This window comes from Solanum stenotomum, chromosome 3 (assembly GCF_019186545.1).
Source record: "Solanum stenotomum isolate F172 chromosome 3, ASM1918654v1, whole genome shotgun sequence".
Classification (NCBI taxonomy): Eukaryota; Viridiplantae; Streptophyta; class Magnoliopsida; order Solanales; family Solanaceae; genus Solanum; species Solanum stenotomum.
In genome coordinates this window covers 38332126-38349330 of record NC_064284.1, presented here as the reverse complement: position 1 = coordinate 38349330, position 17205 = coordinate 38332126, and the positions used below count along the sequence as shown (strand labels likewise).

Below are 17205 nucleotides of genomic sequence, written 5' to 3'. Positions count from 1 at the left end.
TTGCAAATGGATATATATATATATATATATATATATATGACACACCAAGGGCATATGAGTGGATGCTTTAAAATTGTCAAAAAAAATGCATCAAACAGCCAAAATTCCAGGTATATGTTGAACTTATCATTGATCGGTACAAGAAAGAAAAACCAAAGGAAGAAACTTACTAACGAAGAGCCAAAGAGGCCCCAAAAAAGATTGCAAAACAAATCCTCTTCAATGAATTGAGCATGACATTGATCTCACAATGTCACGACTTTGATGCAGTGAGAGAAATTCTCCTTGTTGATAACTAAAATATTAGCCGTGTCTACTTACACGACATAGCTTACTTCAAGTTTCAATAGTATTAAGCCTACTAGTTACTCGTGCAAATTGAAAATGGACCGACAAAAATTAGAAGATAAAAATAGATACTTTTTAATGATGGTGGTATGCAACCAACTCGAGTGTACCTCGACTATTCAATGGGTACATGTTACCTCCACTAGATAGGTACCAGGTAACTTTGCCTAAGAATCTCCTGGTGGTTTATGTCGTCACTAGGATTTGAACTTAAAACCTCATGGGACTCATCCCACTTCATTGACCACTACGCCACACCATTGGGTCAACAAAATAGATTCTTTTTTGACAAGTTCGAAATCATATTGATTTCCTTAGATAATAAATAAACACACACACACAGATATATATGTGTGTGTGTGTGTGTGATAGCATATAATTATGATGGTAAACATCAAAATACAAGGACAAGAGCAGATATATACAACATCACCGGAAACTGACCTCACTTCTTCAGCCATGAAGCATCATATCATTTGTGTGCTATGCCTGAATTTTTAGTTTCTTACAAGGTACAGTGCAACCATCTGAAGTTCTTTTTGAAATGTGGAATTTATTGCATTCTATCCAGCACGGAGCATTCTAATATCATAACAACAAAGTAATCATCATCCAAGACTAATTTTCACCTAAGAAGATTACCCAAATTGCACTGCACCTAAGCTCATCACACTACTGTGCTTCCAGCTCAAAGAGAAGGATTATACTAGAAGGATATCCATTCACGAGGAGAAAATTCCAGAGGAGGAGGCTATTCAGAAGGGAATTGTCGAATTTTTTTCACTCTACAAGGAACAGCGTGATTGGATAACAATCTGGAACAAATCGAATTCAGTACCATGAGGAAAGAACAAAAGGTGATTGCAGTAGAATTTTTGAATATTTTGATCGCAGTAGATTCAATTCCATATTTATATGCTGCGACAGTAGCACATTTTGACGATGCTATATCTAGATAACTTTACAAATGGGTAGGACAGAACCTGTACCTTTTAGAACATAGAGCACCTTCTGAATTATAAAACTCCAGGAAAATTTATTTGGATTCAGTGAATAATTAAACCAAGGATTTGTGTTAGGACAACAGGGGCTAAAAAGCACAAGCGGAATAAGCCTCCTTAAATCAGACCACCGGGGTGATTTATTTAAACGGAAAAGGACTACAAATAACTATAGGAAAAGGTCTCAAAATACCCTCCATTTACCTATTTTGTTACAAATACCCCTCCACTCACCTTTTTGGCTCACTTATATCCTTAAAACTAACAGCCCTTTCTTTATTTTTTTTGTTAATAATTATTTATCTAGTGTTACTTTTTTATTGGGTAAAATAAAAAAAACCCACCCCAACCAAAGTTGATGACATGGAAAATAAGATCAACTAAAAATTACATATTAGAAAAAAGAAGTTAAGAACGAGAGAACGAGAAGAGATAAAGTGAATCGAAGGTCCAACAAAGTAACTAGTTTTTCGGTACCTAAAATTTTTGGAAAAGTTCGTTCTTACTAATATTATGAAAATTGAAAATTTTGATTAGTTGTTAGAAAATATATTGTCGGAATAAATGAAGATGACCGGAGATAAAACCCATCAACCTTGTTTCCTCTGTTAAATCTTACCCCAAATTCATCAATCTCTCGGACTACAACTTAAATATGACTAAAATCACCTCTTTTTGGCTATTTTTTGTGCCCGTACCAATTCTAGTGTGGCTACAGGTGAATTGGTCATTAGCTTATGTGATAACAATGCCTATTTGGTAAAGGGGATAGATGGGAAGCTTTGTGGATGATGCTGTTTTACGGGCTAATCGTTGGTAGTCAGTTGCATATTTTGGTGATGATATTGCAGGGTTAAGTGGTAGAATTTTCTCCGATCATCTCCACTTATTCCGGCAATATATTTTCAACAATCAATTAAATTTTTCAATTTTCACAAGTAATAAAGGTGACACTACTAAGTACAGATTTTCTCCGATCATCTCCATTTATTCTGGCAATATATGTGACACTATTAAGTACAAATTTCTGATAAAAATTAGTTGTCGGAAAAAGTTGATACTCTGTTGATCTTCAGTTCATTTTGCTCCTTTTGTCAAGTCTTAACTTTTTATTTTATTTGTTGACATGTAATTTGTAGCTGATCTTATTTGCCATGTCATCAGTTGGGGGAGTTTTTATTTCACAAATGAGAAAATGACATGTAATAAATAATTTTTTAAAGAATAAAATAAAAAGAAGTTGTTAGTTTCAAGGGTATAAGTGAGCCAAAAAGATGAGTGGAGGGGCATTTTTAGCAAAATAGGTGAATGCAGGGGGGTATTTTTAGGCCTTTTCCTATAGCTTAAGGGTATTTTTGGCCCTTTTCCGTTATTTAAAAAATCCAAGGCATTAAGATCAATATATCAAAAACCTTACGGATAAAGACTAAGAAAAGATACTCAACTTACCAACAAAATACCGTCTTGTAGATAACTGAATCATGCAACTTATAACTTTGACAACGAGAACATCAGAAATTTAGTTAATATACCTTCACAGAAGAGCCTTTAAGATCATTTGGCTTCCGTACATATGATGTTTTAGAGATTCCCTCAATGAAATTTGGGCCTCTAGGACTTGATGAATTCTTTATTGTACTTGCAGAGACATCAGCCATTGGCACATCCTGATCGGGGGCACTCGTTGGTCCATTTTCCTTTGCAGAAGCCCTACTCTCAGTTATGTGTTCCAATGTAGACGCTATATTTTGTAGAAGCCAATCATGTAGCTGAGCTGCAGGAACAGGAACAGCTGGCATGTTTGGATCTGAATTGGCAAAAAATGGGGCATTCTGACTCAAAGGGATATTCTCAGATCCTTTTTCACCAAAATAGAATATAAAGCCAAGATGCTCAAACTTCTCTGCAGACAGAACCTAAGAAATAAAACTAATTGGTCAGCTTTATAGCACATCTTTAGGCCAATACTCTGGCACACAGGGGTAAAAGAAATGGCTGCAGAGAGGCATAAATGAGACATCATCAGCATTTTGAAGCCTTGGATTCCATAAGAAAAGACGTGTTATCCAGCTTGCCATAAAAACTTCATAGAAAATGCAATAATTAAAGGGATTTTGTTTTCCTTAGATACAATAATATTGTCCTAATAGAAACCAGCATGTAATAAAGGGCACCATAACTTGCCCAAGTTCAATAGAGAAGGCCTCAATCCTCGCCCAGGTAGAATTGCATAAAAGTTAGGAAAGAAAACCTGACAGATCACCTCATTTGCACTCAGTTTCAGACACCTCACTGGAACCCCCCCCCCCCCCCTCTAATATATANATATACACACACACACACCTTTTTCGGTATGGTTAAATGACGCTACTCCACCAAAACCCCTGACTAAGTAGCTTCCTTTAAATTGTAACTAAATAAAACTTCAGTAAAATCTTTCATAAAAATATTTAAAACACTTTTCTAGTTAAGTAATACTAATTGTATAATGAACCTTAATATGGGCTTTTTCATAATTTGGCACTCAAAAGCACGTTAGGGAAAAAACTATCCGAACACAATGCCTTTTTCAAATACTAAAAAAAGAAAAGCACTTTTGACAAACACAAATTATGTTGAAGTATTGAGATTATAAAATGAATTAGCCACACACAAATTGCTTCTCTCCAAAAGCTTTTCTCTGAAAAGCCAATTTGACAAAACCGCTCCTTAAAATAAGTAGGTGTATAGAAGTGTTGAAGTATTGAGATATTTACTGTCATTGATTCTTTTTAAGTTAGTATTCTATTTCTGAAATTTAGTTATTTAGTAGGAGAAAATGGCCAAATGCCCCCCTGATCTATTACCGAATTTCCAATTACACACTTAAATTTCACGGGGGTCCTATCATCCCCCCTGAACGGTTTAAAATTGAAATTATTGTACCCCTAAAAAGCCACAACCACATTTATATTGATGGGTGAAACTCACACTTTGACACATGGAAATTCCATTAAAAAAAAGTTTTTCTTCAATTTTTCATTATTCCTCACTCTTTTCTTCTATTTTTTCACCATCTTTGCAAACCAAAAAATATTTTCACCATTTTCTCCATTACTATAAACACCAAAGGTCTACCAATCACTACAATCTTTCATCCATTAATCAATTTAGTGTAAATCATTTCAATGAATGTTGACTTGCTACAACAAAAATCTTAGGAAAAAGGAGAAGCCGACGATGTGTTCCACATCATCGTCATCGTTGGCGGCAACGAATTCAATTTTGAAAAGGAGAAGGTCGGCAAGGATTTTGATTCCCAATTGTCATTTCGTCCACTATTTGATTGGTATTTAGATCATTTCCATGAATGCATATGTCAAATTTCTCAAATTGGAGTTAATGAATACATAACAATGGAGAAAAATTGAATCTGGCGAGCCAGCCCGGAAAAGCTTCTCGACCATGTGAACAGATCGAGATGCAGATCTTAGGCCGCTTGATGGTACAAACAAACACTCCATTGTTGTTTTCAATCGCCATAGCCAAAAACATTTTTATTCTCAAAATAAAATTTGGGTTTCATCAGAAATTCAAAATTCTTCGTTGGTTTGGATTAAAATTAATAATTTGGAGCTCCGAAGAACCAAAATAAGAATTTGCCAACCGAATTAACCTTGTGGGTTGACCATGTACAAGGATGATTAACAACTACAATAATATCGATAAAGAGTTGATTTTCAAATATTCCTAATTCCATACACAAATTAGAATCAAGAGGAATACAAAAGTTCTATGGTAAATCCGGTGAAGATAGTAATGGCAACAGCGACGTACAAATGACGGGAGATGGACAGATCTGGTCACGAAGAAGGAAGAGGTTTCTATGTATATATATATATACACACTAAAAATAAAGTTTTGATATTTGTTTTCGGTGCTCGCTCTCTTAGGGAGAGTGAAATACACTCACTTCACCACATAAGCATTTAGGGAGATGATAACTTCAGTTTTAAACACTCCAAGGGGGTGATAGGACTCTTGTGAAGTTTAAGTGTGTAGTTGGGAATCCGGTAATAGATTGGGGGGAATTTAACCATTTTCTCTATTTAGTAGAGGTCGAATAGGAGTTTATTTAGTAGCCTAGTTGAAATAGAATAGGAGACTTTCATCTATTTATTTCTATGATGTGAATGAATAAAATAAGCAGAATATTTTGGTTCCAGTATTGTTTCCTCTTCTCTATAGAACAAATGGTATCAGTAGCTTTTTTATTCCAAGGGCTTGTGAGTTAGAGTCAACCAAAAGAAAGAGAAAACCTGCATTAAAACCAACTATTTCTTGATTACTTCATCCCCTATTTTTTCTGGAGAGAATTATCCAATTTGGGCTGTAAAATGAGAACCTATTTGCGAGCATATGATTTGTGGGAAGTGGTAGAGGTTGGAGGAGCGACAAATCCTTTGCCAAATAATCCAACAATGGCGCAAATTAAGAATCACAGAGAAGAGGTTCAAAAAAATTTAAAGCTCTCTCTTGCATACCATCAGCACTTTCAGAAGTAATTTTTACTAGAGTTATGGCTAATGAGACTGCAAAGGAGGCTTGGGACAAGTTGAAAGAAGAATTCTAAGTAAGTGACAAGACCAGGCAAATAAAAAGTGATAAATCTGAGAAGAGAGTTTGAAATTCTCAGAATAAAGGACTCAGAAATCATATGTCACCTTCAGAACTTGTACATGCTCTTCAAGCTCAAGAGTAGAGAATATCCTTGAGGCTAGAAGAAGCTGTTGAAACTGCTCCTCAAGCCAAGTTCCAAGGGAAGATGCAGATGCAAAATGAAGGAAAATATCCGACACTTCTACAAGTTTTAAAAGAAAAAACAAGGTGATTCTCACAACAGAGACAAGAAGAAAGAAAACTTTCCACCATGTAAGTTCTGCAGAAAAACCAATCATAAATAGGATGATTGTTGGTTTAAAGGGAAGAAACAACCTCTTCAATGTAGATATTGCAACAAGCTTGCCCATGTTGAAAGGTTTTGCAGAGTGAAGAAGGAGAACTACCAACAAACTCAAGCCAATGTTTCTGAAGTTCAGGACCAGGAGGAGTTTGTGTTTATAGAGATGATAGCAACGAGATTGGATGTGAAAGCATCTGGTTTCTGGACAGTGGTTGCACTCAACACATGACTAGTAAACAAGAATACTTTACAAAGTTGGAATCTGTCAAAGGCCTTGTCAAGTATGCAAATAAAAGCAAGTTGACGATTGTTGGTAAAGAAACTGTGGCAATTGAAGCTCCCAAAGGTACTAAATTTATTCAAGATGTTTTGTTGGTGCCTAATCTTGACCAAAATCTGTTAAGATTTGGTCAAATGCTACAACAAGACTATATTTTACTGTTCAAAGATAGAAAATGTGTTGTTTTTGAACCTAGTGGACAAAAATTGATTAATGTTGAATGATCAAAAGAAGTTCTCTTCGAATTGGAGATCAAATTCTGAACAAGCTTGTTGAAGTAGTAGATGTGCATAGGATTCAAAATTATGGCACAAAAGGCTTGGCAATTATAACTTGAAATCAATTCAATATGCTCAAAAGCATGATTAGTGAAGGACCTGTGTGTGAAAGTTGTCAACTAAGAAAGCAACACAGATTGCCTTTTTCAAAGTCAGTTGTAGACTGATGAAAACTCCTTTGCTCAATGGCAGCAAGTATTTTATTCTTTTTATAGCTGATTTCACTCGAATTACTTGGGTATATTTTTTAAAGCAAAAGCTTAAAGTGTTTGTTGTTTTCAAGAAGTTTAAAGCTTTTTGTGAAACTCAAAGTAAATGCTTGTTGAAAACTCTCATTACAGACTACGGGAAGGAGTATACTTGAAGTGAATTTCATTTGTTTTGTGATGATATGGAAATTGAGTATCAACTTACAGTCACTTACTCACCCCAGCAAAATGAAGTTTCTTAAAGGAAAAAATAGTCTACCCTTGAGATGGTCAGGTATAAGATTTTTAAGAAAAAGTTGCTAAACTCTTTTTGGGCAGAGGCGATAAACACGTCGATTTACTTGCAACATAGGTTGCCAACTAGGGCCATGGATGAAATGGACACCAGTTGAAGCTTGGAATTGCATAAAACCATCAACATCTAAAGGTGTTTGGTTCATTGTGTTATACTCATGTACCAACTGTCAAACGGAGCAAGCTTGATGAAAAAGCTGAAAAGGGAATTTTGGTTGGTTATAGATCTGTCTCTTTTTTTTTTTTGAAAATGGTAATGGTGTATTCTTCAGCATTAAGGAGATGCTGGTGACCTGCAAACAGAGGGGAACAAACGAAGAGAAAAAAAAATATTTACAAGGGTCCTAATAATTCTACAATTTGTTCTGTAACCTCTAAACCTTTCTCTTTACACCAAAAATAAAAGCATGCAATACAATCCCATCTAACCTTCTGAATGGAATTGGACCTATCTTCAAAATTTCTACTATTTCTTTCTTTCCATATTGTCCACAAATGCAATGTGGAATTATCTTCCACCATGCCTTTTGACTCTTGCTCCCCCCTCTTCTTATCCAACAACTCAACAAATCTACAGTATGCTCGGGCATGGTCCAGTTTGTTTTTGTGAGACCAAGGAAGATGGCCCAAATTTGTGTTGTAAAGTTGCAATGCAAGAATAGATGCTGGTTGGTCTCTGCTGCGTTCCCGCATAATGAACACCAAGATACTATAATCTTTCCTTTTCTCCTCAGCACTTCATGCGTCAAGCAAGCCCTTCTAGCAACCAACCATGTAAAGCATTTTATCTTAGTTGGTGCTAAGGTTCTCCATACCTTTCTCCACAAACTCTGCTTAGAGTTGCGTTGTTGTGGACTTTCCATTTTGTATGCTCTGCTAACCGTGAAAGCCCCATCTTTACTATGTTTCCATCTCAAAGAATCAGGAGCATTGGTGATGCCAGGGAATTTTTCTAATAGCTCTAGCAATTTGGCCACTCTCTCCACTTCCCAGTCATTCAAAAACCTTCTGAAGATTAGATCCCACCCTTGTGCTGTCCAACATTCATTGATATTTGCATCAGGATTACTACATAGTAAGAACAGATCTGGAAAGGATTCTTTTAGAGGAATCTGTTTGTCCCACGCATCTGTCCAAAACTTAGTTCTCCTGCCATTTCCCACTTCAATGTACGTATTAGCTTCAAGTTTTTGCCATAAGTTTCTGATAGTTCTCCAGACCCCCACCCCATAGGCATCAACACTAACATTACTGCACCAAGGATTGTACTCACCATACTTGGATCTGATGACATCCTTCCATAAAGCTTGCCCCTCTTCATTATACCTCCATAACCATTTCATCAAAAGACTATTGTTTTGTTTCCTTAGATCTCTAATACCCATACCTCCTTTGTCTTTGCTTTTCAAGGTTATCTCCCATTTGACTAGGTTATAACCTTTAATTTCTTTGCATCCATGCCAAAGGAAGTCCCTCCTTAATTTGTCCAGCTTCTTCAGAATTTTGGGGGGTAATGGAAATAGTGACATGACATAAGTAGGAAGGGAGTCTAGCACTGAATTGATGAGAGTGTGTCTGCCTCCCATAGACAAATATTGAGCCTTCCATCTTGCTAATCTCCTTTCTGTTTTCTCCACAATGCCATCCCAAATTTGTATGCTCTCGTGTTCATTTCCCAAAGTCATACCTAAGTAAACTGTTGGCATATTCTCCACTTTGCACCCCAAAATATCTGCCAGATTCAAATGTTTGTCACCTCCTTGATTGGAAATAAATTGTTTTTCCCCCCATTTCACTTTAAAACCCGAGGAAGCTTCAAAAAACAGTAAGATTGTTTTTAAGAATCTTATTTGGTCCTCCCAAGGTTCACAAAAAATGACAGTGTCATCTGCATATAGCAAATGACAAATTTCTTTAACTTGTCCGCTGCTACCCTTTATCTGAAAACTTTGATCCATCTGTTTTGTATTGCTATTCTCCTCAAGCTATCGAAACCTTCCATTGCCAAGATAAATAGAAAGGGGGATAAGGGGTCACCTTGTCTAAGTCCCCTTTCTGAAGGGAAGAAGCCCACTGGTTCACAATTCACCAGAACAGAAAAACGGACAGTGCTGATGCAGAAATGAATCCAACCCAACTGCTTTTCTCCAAAGCCCATTTGTCTGAGGGTGTTCAGCAAGAACTTCCAATTTACATGATCATATGCCTTTTCAATGTCCAATTTGCACATTACACCAGGCTCAACACCTTTCAATCTTGAATCCATACATTCGATCTGTCTCTAAGGGCTATAGAATTTACAATATTGAATCTAGGGAAGTTTTTATAAGTAGAGATGTGAAGGTGGATGAAGATGCTTAGGGAATATCTTTCAAATCAAAAAGATGGTTGTAGAACCTGCTTTTCAAGATTCAAATGAAGACTTGGAAGCAAAGAATGATGAAGGCTTTTCTATTAGAGGCACTAGACCATTGGCAGAAATTTATAAAAGATGTAAATCTTGTGGTCCTGGAACATTCAAACTTGCAAGATGCCAGCGTAATTGAAGAATGGAAGCAGGCTATGGAGGAAATAGCCATGATTGAGAAGAACAAGACATGGGAACTTGTTGACAAACCTGAAGTTAAGCAAGTTATTAGAGTCAGATGGGTGTACAAAGTGAAGTTGAACATGGATGGATCTATCAACAAGCATAAAGCAAAGTTACTCGTTAAAGGTTATTCTCAATAGCCTGGAATTGTTACTCATATACTTTTACACTTGACGCAAGGATGGACACCATCAGAATTTTGATTGCACTGGCAGCACAAATGAAGTGGAAAATCTGGCATTTAGATGTCAAATCTGCCTTCTTGAATGGTTTTCTAAAAGAGGAGATTTATGTAGCTCAACTCGAAGGTTTTGTGGTTCAAGGAAGTGAAGGTAAGGTGTATAAGCTTCAAAAAGCTTTATATGGGTTGAAGCAAGCTCCAAGGGCTTGGTACTGTAGAATCGATGCTCAATTGTGCAACCAAACATAGTGTCATGGAATGTGAGAGGCCTCAATGATCCTGGGAAGAGGCTGATGATCAAGAACATGGTACACAAATGGAGGGCAGATGTCTACTGTTTTCAGGAATCTAAATTAAGAGGTGATATAAGGGAGACAATTTAAGAACTATGGGCGAATAGAGGGGTAAATTTATCACACACAATTGGAAGCCAGAGGTACCAAAGGGGGGATAATCATTCTATGGGACAGCAACATATTGGAGGGAGAAGTTTGTTAGGTAGGGGCTTACTGTATTACTGTAAGATTTAGGGGGAAAACACAGAATTTCAGCTGGCACCTTCTGTCTATGCTCCAAACAACATAGAGGAAAGGGAAGAAGTTTGGGGGGAACTAGGAGCAGTAAGGAGTCTATTTAATGGCCCTTGGGTGATTGCAGGGGATTTCAATGTTGTGAGGTTCCCTTCTGAGAAGAAGAATTGCAACAGAATCACCAAATCTATGGAGAATTTTTCAGATTTCATTGAGGACATGGAATTAGTAGACCCACCACTCATAGGTGGCAGCTTTACTTGGAGAAAAGGAGATAGGCATGTTACAGCAGCAAGATTGGATAGGTTCCTATTTTCGGAAGAATGGGAGATATCATTCAAGAAAATCAAACAAACTCTTATGCCTAGAGTCACCTCAAACCATAACCTGCTGCTACTAGAATGTGGAAATTGGGAGAGGTCACAGTCTTATTTTAAATTCGAAAACTGGTGGTTGCAAACTGAAAATTTCAAAGAAGAAAGTCAAGGGGTGGTGGGACTCTGAAATTTTTGTGGGTAGACCAGATTACATTCTAGCTTGTAAGATGAAGACTCTCAAAGTAAAACTGAAAGAATGGAGCAAATCTGTAAAAGGTAATCTAGGTTTACAGAAACAGAACATCTTAAATCAGCTTTATGAGTTAGATATGATCTAGGAACAAAGGTGCTTGTCTGGAGATGAATCATATCTGCGGGCTGTCCTGTCAGTAGAGTTTGAGGAAGTGGCAAAAAGAGAAGAAGTAGCATGGAGGCAAAGATCCAGGGCTATATGGTTGAAAGAGGGTGCCAGAAACACACAGTTTTTCCACAGCACAGCAAACAATCGCAAGAGATACAACAACATTGACAATCTTCTGATTAATGGAACTTATGTCACAGACTCAACAACAATTAGGGAGGAGATCACAGGTTTCTACCAAAACCTTTACAGAGAGAGAATGAACACTGTAGACCCCAATTCAGCCCCAGAGAACATGTTGTGCTCAATGAAGAAGACAACCTCCTTCTTCAAAGTCAATTTGGAGAACAAGAAATTCAAGAATGTGTTTTTGATTGTGCAGGAGACAAGGCTCCTGGTCCAGATGGTTTTACCATGGCTTTTTTCATACATTGTTGGGATGTGGTGAAGGTAGAGATGATAGGAGCCATTCAGAACTTCCATAGTCGAGGCTATTTTGAAAAAAGTTTCAATGCTACATATATAGCTTTGATCCCAAAAAAGATGGGGGCAACAGAATTGAAGGACTTCAGGCCCATCAGCCTGATTAGCAGTGTCTACAAGATCATATCCAAGGTCCTAACAGAAAGACTCAAGAAAGTGATGTCAAAGCTGGTGGATACACATCAATTGGCATTCATCAAGGGCAGGCAGATCATGGAAGCCATACTTATACCCAATGAATGTGTAGATGTGAGGAAAATAACTAAAATTCCTGGGATTCTATGTAAGTTGGACATAGAAAAGGCCTATGATCACCTCAACTGGGACTTTATGTGGTACACACTAGAGAGGATAGGCTTTGGAAATAGGTGGATAAATTGGTTGAAGTATTGTGTGAGAACAGTCAAATTCTCAGTTCTAATAAATGGTACCCCATCTGGTTTCTTTCCCTCTGAAAGAGGATTAAGGCAAGGGGATCCCCTCTCCCCCTTCCTTTTTATCCTAGCTATGGGAGGACTAAGTGACATGTTGAAAACAGCACAATCAAACAACATGATCAGAGGTTTCTGGACGAATGATAGTGACACCAGGGGTTTATCTATCTCCCATTTGCAGTATGCTGATGACACCCTAGTGTTTTGTGGTGCAGAGGAAGATCAACTAAAGCATCTAAGAATCATATTTATATTGTTTGAAATTGTTTCTGGACTACATATAAACTGGAGCAAAAGTTTTGTCTACCCAGTGAATGAAGTCCCAGATAGGCTGGCATTTAGGAGGTAAAGTGGGAGAAATGCCTACCACTTGCCTAGGGATGCCTCTAGGGGAAAACAGTAAATCAAAGAACATATGGAATGCAATGGTGGAGAAGTGTGAAAAAAAGCTGGTAAATAGGAGAAGTCAATACCTATCCTTGGGTGGAAGATTGACACTAATTAATAGTGTGCTTGATGGTATGCCAACCTACATGATGTCTTTATACCCTATGCCAGGGAGTGTTTAAAAGAAGTTAGAATCCATCAGGAGAAACTTTTTATGGCAAGGAAATGGAGAGGGGGGAAAGAAATATCACCTGGTGAAATGGGAAGTGGTGATAAACAACAAAAAAGAAGGGGGAATGGGCACACAGAATCTCAAAGTTCAAAACCAGAGTTTCCTTTTGAAGTGGTTGTGGAGGTTTGCTTCTGTAGAACAAGGTCTGTGGAAAGATGTTATAATCTCCAGATATACCATGGATGATTCATGGACTACAAAGGAAGTTAGAAGCCCTTATGGGATTGGATTATGGAGAACAATCAGGAATTTGTGGCCTAACAAGGTGGCTTGTTTCACCTAGTTGGTAGTTAGGGAAGCAGTACTAACTCAGGACAATCTAATGAAAAGGGGAAGCCAGTTATGCTCCAGGTGTTTTTTGTGAAATAGAAACAGAGACAACAAACCATCTCTTCCTCCATTGCAGAGTGACAGAGAAATTGTGGCAGGTCTTTTTGAATTTGAGGGGAATCAGCTGGTCCATGCCAAGACACACCTCAGATCTTCTAGCATGCTGGAATAGAGAAGGGAATACATCAGGTCACAAGGAGAGATGGAAGATTGTCCCTGCTTGCATCTAGTGGACAATTTGGAAGGAAAGGAACCAGAGATGCTTCAAAAACAAGAGCATCCCTTTCCAGAGTTTAAAGTTGAACTGTCTTATAACCCTTTATTTTTGGTGTAATCATGTCCTCCTCAAAGAGATGGAGGCTATTACTCACTTTTTAGATAGTTTAGGAGGGGTATAAATGATAGATCTTTTGGTTTTGCTTACTGTATACTCCTGATGTAATTACTACTGAAATACACCATTGGTGTATTGTTGTCTATAAAATGTTAACTTTCTCAAAAAAAAAAAAAAAAATTGTGCAACCAAGATTTCCAAAAAAGGGACAATGATGCTACACTTTATGTCAAGACACTCCCTAATGATGGCTCATTAATTGTTTCTTTACTTGTTGATGATTTTCTTGCTACAGGCAGTGATGAGCAAGAGTTGTACAAGTTTAAAGTGAACATGGAAAAACAATTTGAAATGTCCAATTAAGGAGAGATGAAGTATTTTGGGGCAAGAAGTATACCAATCAGAGGTTGGAATTTTTCTCAACCAGAAAAAGTATGCTTTGGAGATTCTGAAAAAAATTCAGAATGCAAAATTGCAAACTAGTTCCTACACCATTGGTTTTGAATACCAAATTTTCAAGGAAGATGGAGCCGAAAGTGTGATGTTTCATTTTATAGAAGTTTGATTGCAAGTCTCTTGTACTTGACGGCTTCAAGACCTGATTTAATGTATGTTGCTAGTTTGTTTTCAAGATTTATGCAAAGTCCACATTCATTTTGCAGCTGCGAAAAGAGTGCTTAGGTACCTAAAAGGTACTATACAACTTGGAATATGGTTTAGACCAGTTGAAGAAGGTACATAGCTTGGCTTTATTGATAGTGGTTGGGGCGGAAATATTGACGATATGAAGAGCACTACTGGCTATGCTTTTTCCTTGAGTTCTGGAGTGTTTTCATGGAATTCAAAGAAGCAAGAAATAGTGGTGAAATCCACTGCAGAGGCAGAGTCTGTAGCAGCATCTACAGCAGCAAATCAAGCTATTTGGTTGAGGGAAATTCTCAAGGATCTTGGAATGGAATTGCAAGTTGCAACTAAGATCAAGTTTGATAATAAATCAGCAATTGCAATTGCAGAAAATACAGTGCAGCATGTAAAACAAAGCATATCCTTGTCAAGTTTCATGCCATTAGAGAAGCCGAGAAAAAGAAGGAAATCAAGCTTGTTCATTGTTGTTCCAAGGATCAACTCGCTGATATATTTACCAAAGCTCTTCCCAAATTCAGATTTGAAACTCTTTGTGGCAACTTGGTGTTACCAGCAAACATATCAAGGAGGAGTCTTGAAGTATTGAGATATTTACCGTTATTGTTTCTTTTTAATTTAGTATTCTAGTTCTGAAAATTTAGTTATTTAGTTAATGTAGAATAGGAGTTTATTTAGTACCCTGGTTGAAATAGAATAGGAGTCTTTCATCTATTTATTTCTATGACATGAATGAATAAAATAAGCAAAAAAATTTGGTTTGCGTATTCTTTCCCTCTTCTCTGTAGTCTGTAGAACAAGAAGCTTGGTCAAACAAGCTCTTACTTGAACTTCTAAAATTTTAATTGATGAATCTAGCGCATTATTTGAATTTATTTTTAAATTTCAGATTTTTATCCTTTGGAGGAAGTTCAGAGCAAAACAAGTCAAAATCAAGCAAAATGGATGATATTGGAAATTTGATTAATGTTGTGGGATTTCAATGGGTATGTGGTTGTTGTTGTATTTTTTTTCAATCCTGACCAACTCAAATATCCTCTAAACAGTCTCAAATTTTAGTTTTGAGCTCCTCTTGATGTTTTGGATCTTTCTAATATATTATTTACTCAAAACAATTCAAGTTGGCAGCATGTCAAATTTTTAAATCAGACTTTAAAGAAGATGTAACAGCTAATGGAGTCTTTCAATCCTTACCAACTCAAAATCTCATCTTAACAGTCCTAAATTTTAGATATGAGCTCCTCTCAATATTTTGAGTCTTTTGACATATATTTCACTTATGTTACCTTCTCAAAAAAATATATATATAATTCACTCGAAACGATCTACCACGCCGAATTTTAGAATCAATTTTGAAGAAGCTTTAATGGTTGAACATGGAGGGAGAAAGAGGAGGAGGAGGAGGAATGAAAAAGGAAAGCAACAAAGCAAGAAGGAAGAAGGACTAGGAAGGAAGGAGGAGGAAGAGAAGAAGAAGCCATTAATGGCTAGAGAAGAAGAGGGCCGAAGAAGAAAGGGGAATCAGTAGATGAAAGGTGCACTTTGCTGGAAATTAAAAGTGGCCAAAAGGCCATTTTAAGTAATTACTGATTGAATTATTTTTTGCATGGAATTTTGACCCAATGGACATTTTTTCTAATTTTCCCTATTTCCTTTACATGTTTAGAGTAGTTTTGTGTTCCCTTAGGCCTTAGTTAACATGGCATCTTGGAATTATCAATGGTTGGATTGGATGATGGCAATTCATTTTTTGAGCCTCTATTTACTAATTGTGGAGGAAACCAGCAATGGCAAAAATATCTATATGTTCTCGAGAGCGAGTTGTGTGCACCACTCAGTCATGTGGGAAATATGTGCAATCTTTGTGGTTATCTACCACACCCTTTAAGAGGTATCCTTATGCACCCCTTACCTTTCCCCAAGCCCTTTATGATGATTCTTCTTTAGTTTTTAATGATACTAGAGACTATGAAGTGGAGGATGTGGATCAATTTTGGATCACAAGACATTTTCAAAAAAGGGGCGACTCAAATGCTCGATTTAAGAGAATAAAGTTTTTTCTAGAGCGCATAAGTGACACATACAGTGATCAAGTCTTGGATAATTTGATGGAGAATACGCAAAGAAATGGCATAGTCATTCGCGAATTAGAGGCTTAACTAAGACAATAATATACATCACATTTCAACGGTTGATTCAAATGTTTCTATTGGTATTGTTTAACTGCAAAAAAAATGATCTTTTGATAAATTTCTTTTGTATCCCGAGTTGCAAGATAAGTTAAAACCTTGTAGAGTCCAGGTCATCCTGCATCACCTCTGTTAGAAAAATCCTTAGAATTGTCTTGTTGATATCAGAGAAAATCACCGAGCAAATTGAATAACAAGAGGGGTGTGACAAACATGAAGTTTAAAATTCACAAACCAGTGATTCCTCGCAATCTCCTTCCACTGACTCCGACAAAAGAGACAGAATGTTCCCTAGGTGCTTTTGTAAATAGGATAACTGATGAGCCTCTTCATCAGACTGTGATGGCATATTTCGTCGACTATTGCTACGTGCAAGCTGCAATTATAGAAACAAGACGTCTGGTTATTACTTCGCAGCAGTCCAACATGTGCTTATGGAACAAGCCAGAATGACGCAATATTTATATGAAACGCATAATAAAGTCATTAAAACAAGCCATAATGGAGGCCAAGTCTTTTTGATGGATTTCCGACATGACAAGTATGACAAAAATAAAGGCAAGGAGTCGAAGGGTAGCAATGTAAAAGTTGGGGGAGATCATGGAAAAAGCAAAGAGACCTACCAACAACACCTTAAAACTCAAGATGCCAACAAGTCCGATTACAAGAAGTTGAGTGGCTGCTAGAGCTATGCCAAGAAGAAAGCACAAGTCGAGAAGAAGGGCTGCTATATATAGAGGTCCGCACGGTTTCAAGAATTGTCCTGACTTAAAGTCTTAGTGCCATAGTGTGTAAGCAGAAGGGGCAAAAGCAAGGAGAGAGTTTGGGTGCAACACAGTTGTG

General features: G+C 37.1%; 2 protein-coding genes across 4 annotated transcripts in view; one reads left to right on the top strand and one right to left on the bottom strand.

Annotated features, from left to right (window-relative positions):
- LOC125858376 (serine/threonine-protein kinase Nek6-like) overlaps positions 1-17205 on the top strand; it is a 1100283-nt gene that overhangs the window by 314889 nt on the left and 768189 nt on the right. The window lies entirely within an intron of this gene.
- The window catches only part of LOC125858378 (uncharacterized), a 43302-nt gene that overhangs the window by 22581 nt on the left and 3516 nt on the right, over positions 1-17205 (bottom strand). For all 3 annotated transcript variants that reach the window (XR_007445733.1, XM_049538137.1, XM_049538136.1), the window contains exons 2-3: positions 16598-16738; positions 2882-3265 (exon numbers count right to left, since the gene is read on the bottom strand). Coding sequence is in view for 2 of the 3 variants with exons in the window: in XM_049538137.1 (XP_049394094.1) it covers positions 2882-3265; positions 16598-16738 (525 nt within the window). In the remaining variant the exon portion in view is untranslated. The remainder of the gene's footprint in view (positions 1-2881; positions 3266-16597; positions 16739-17205) is intronic.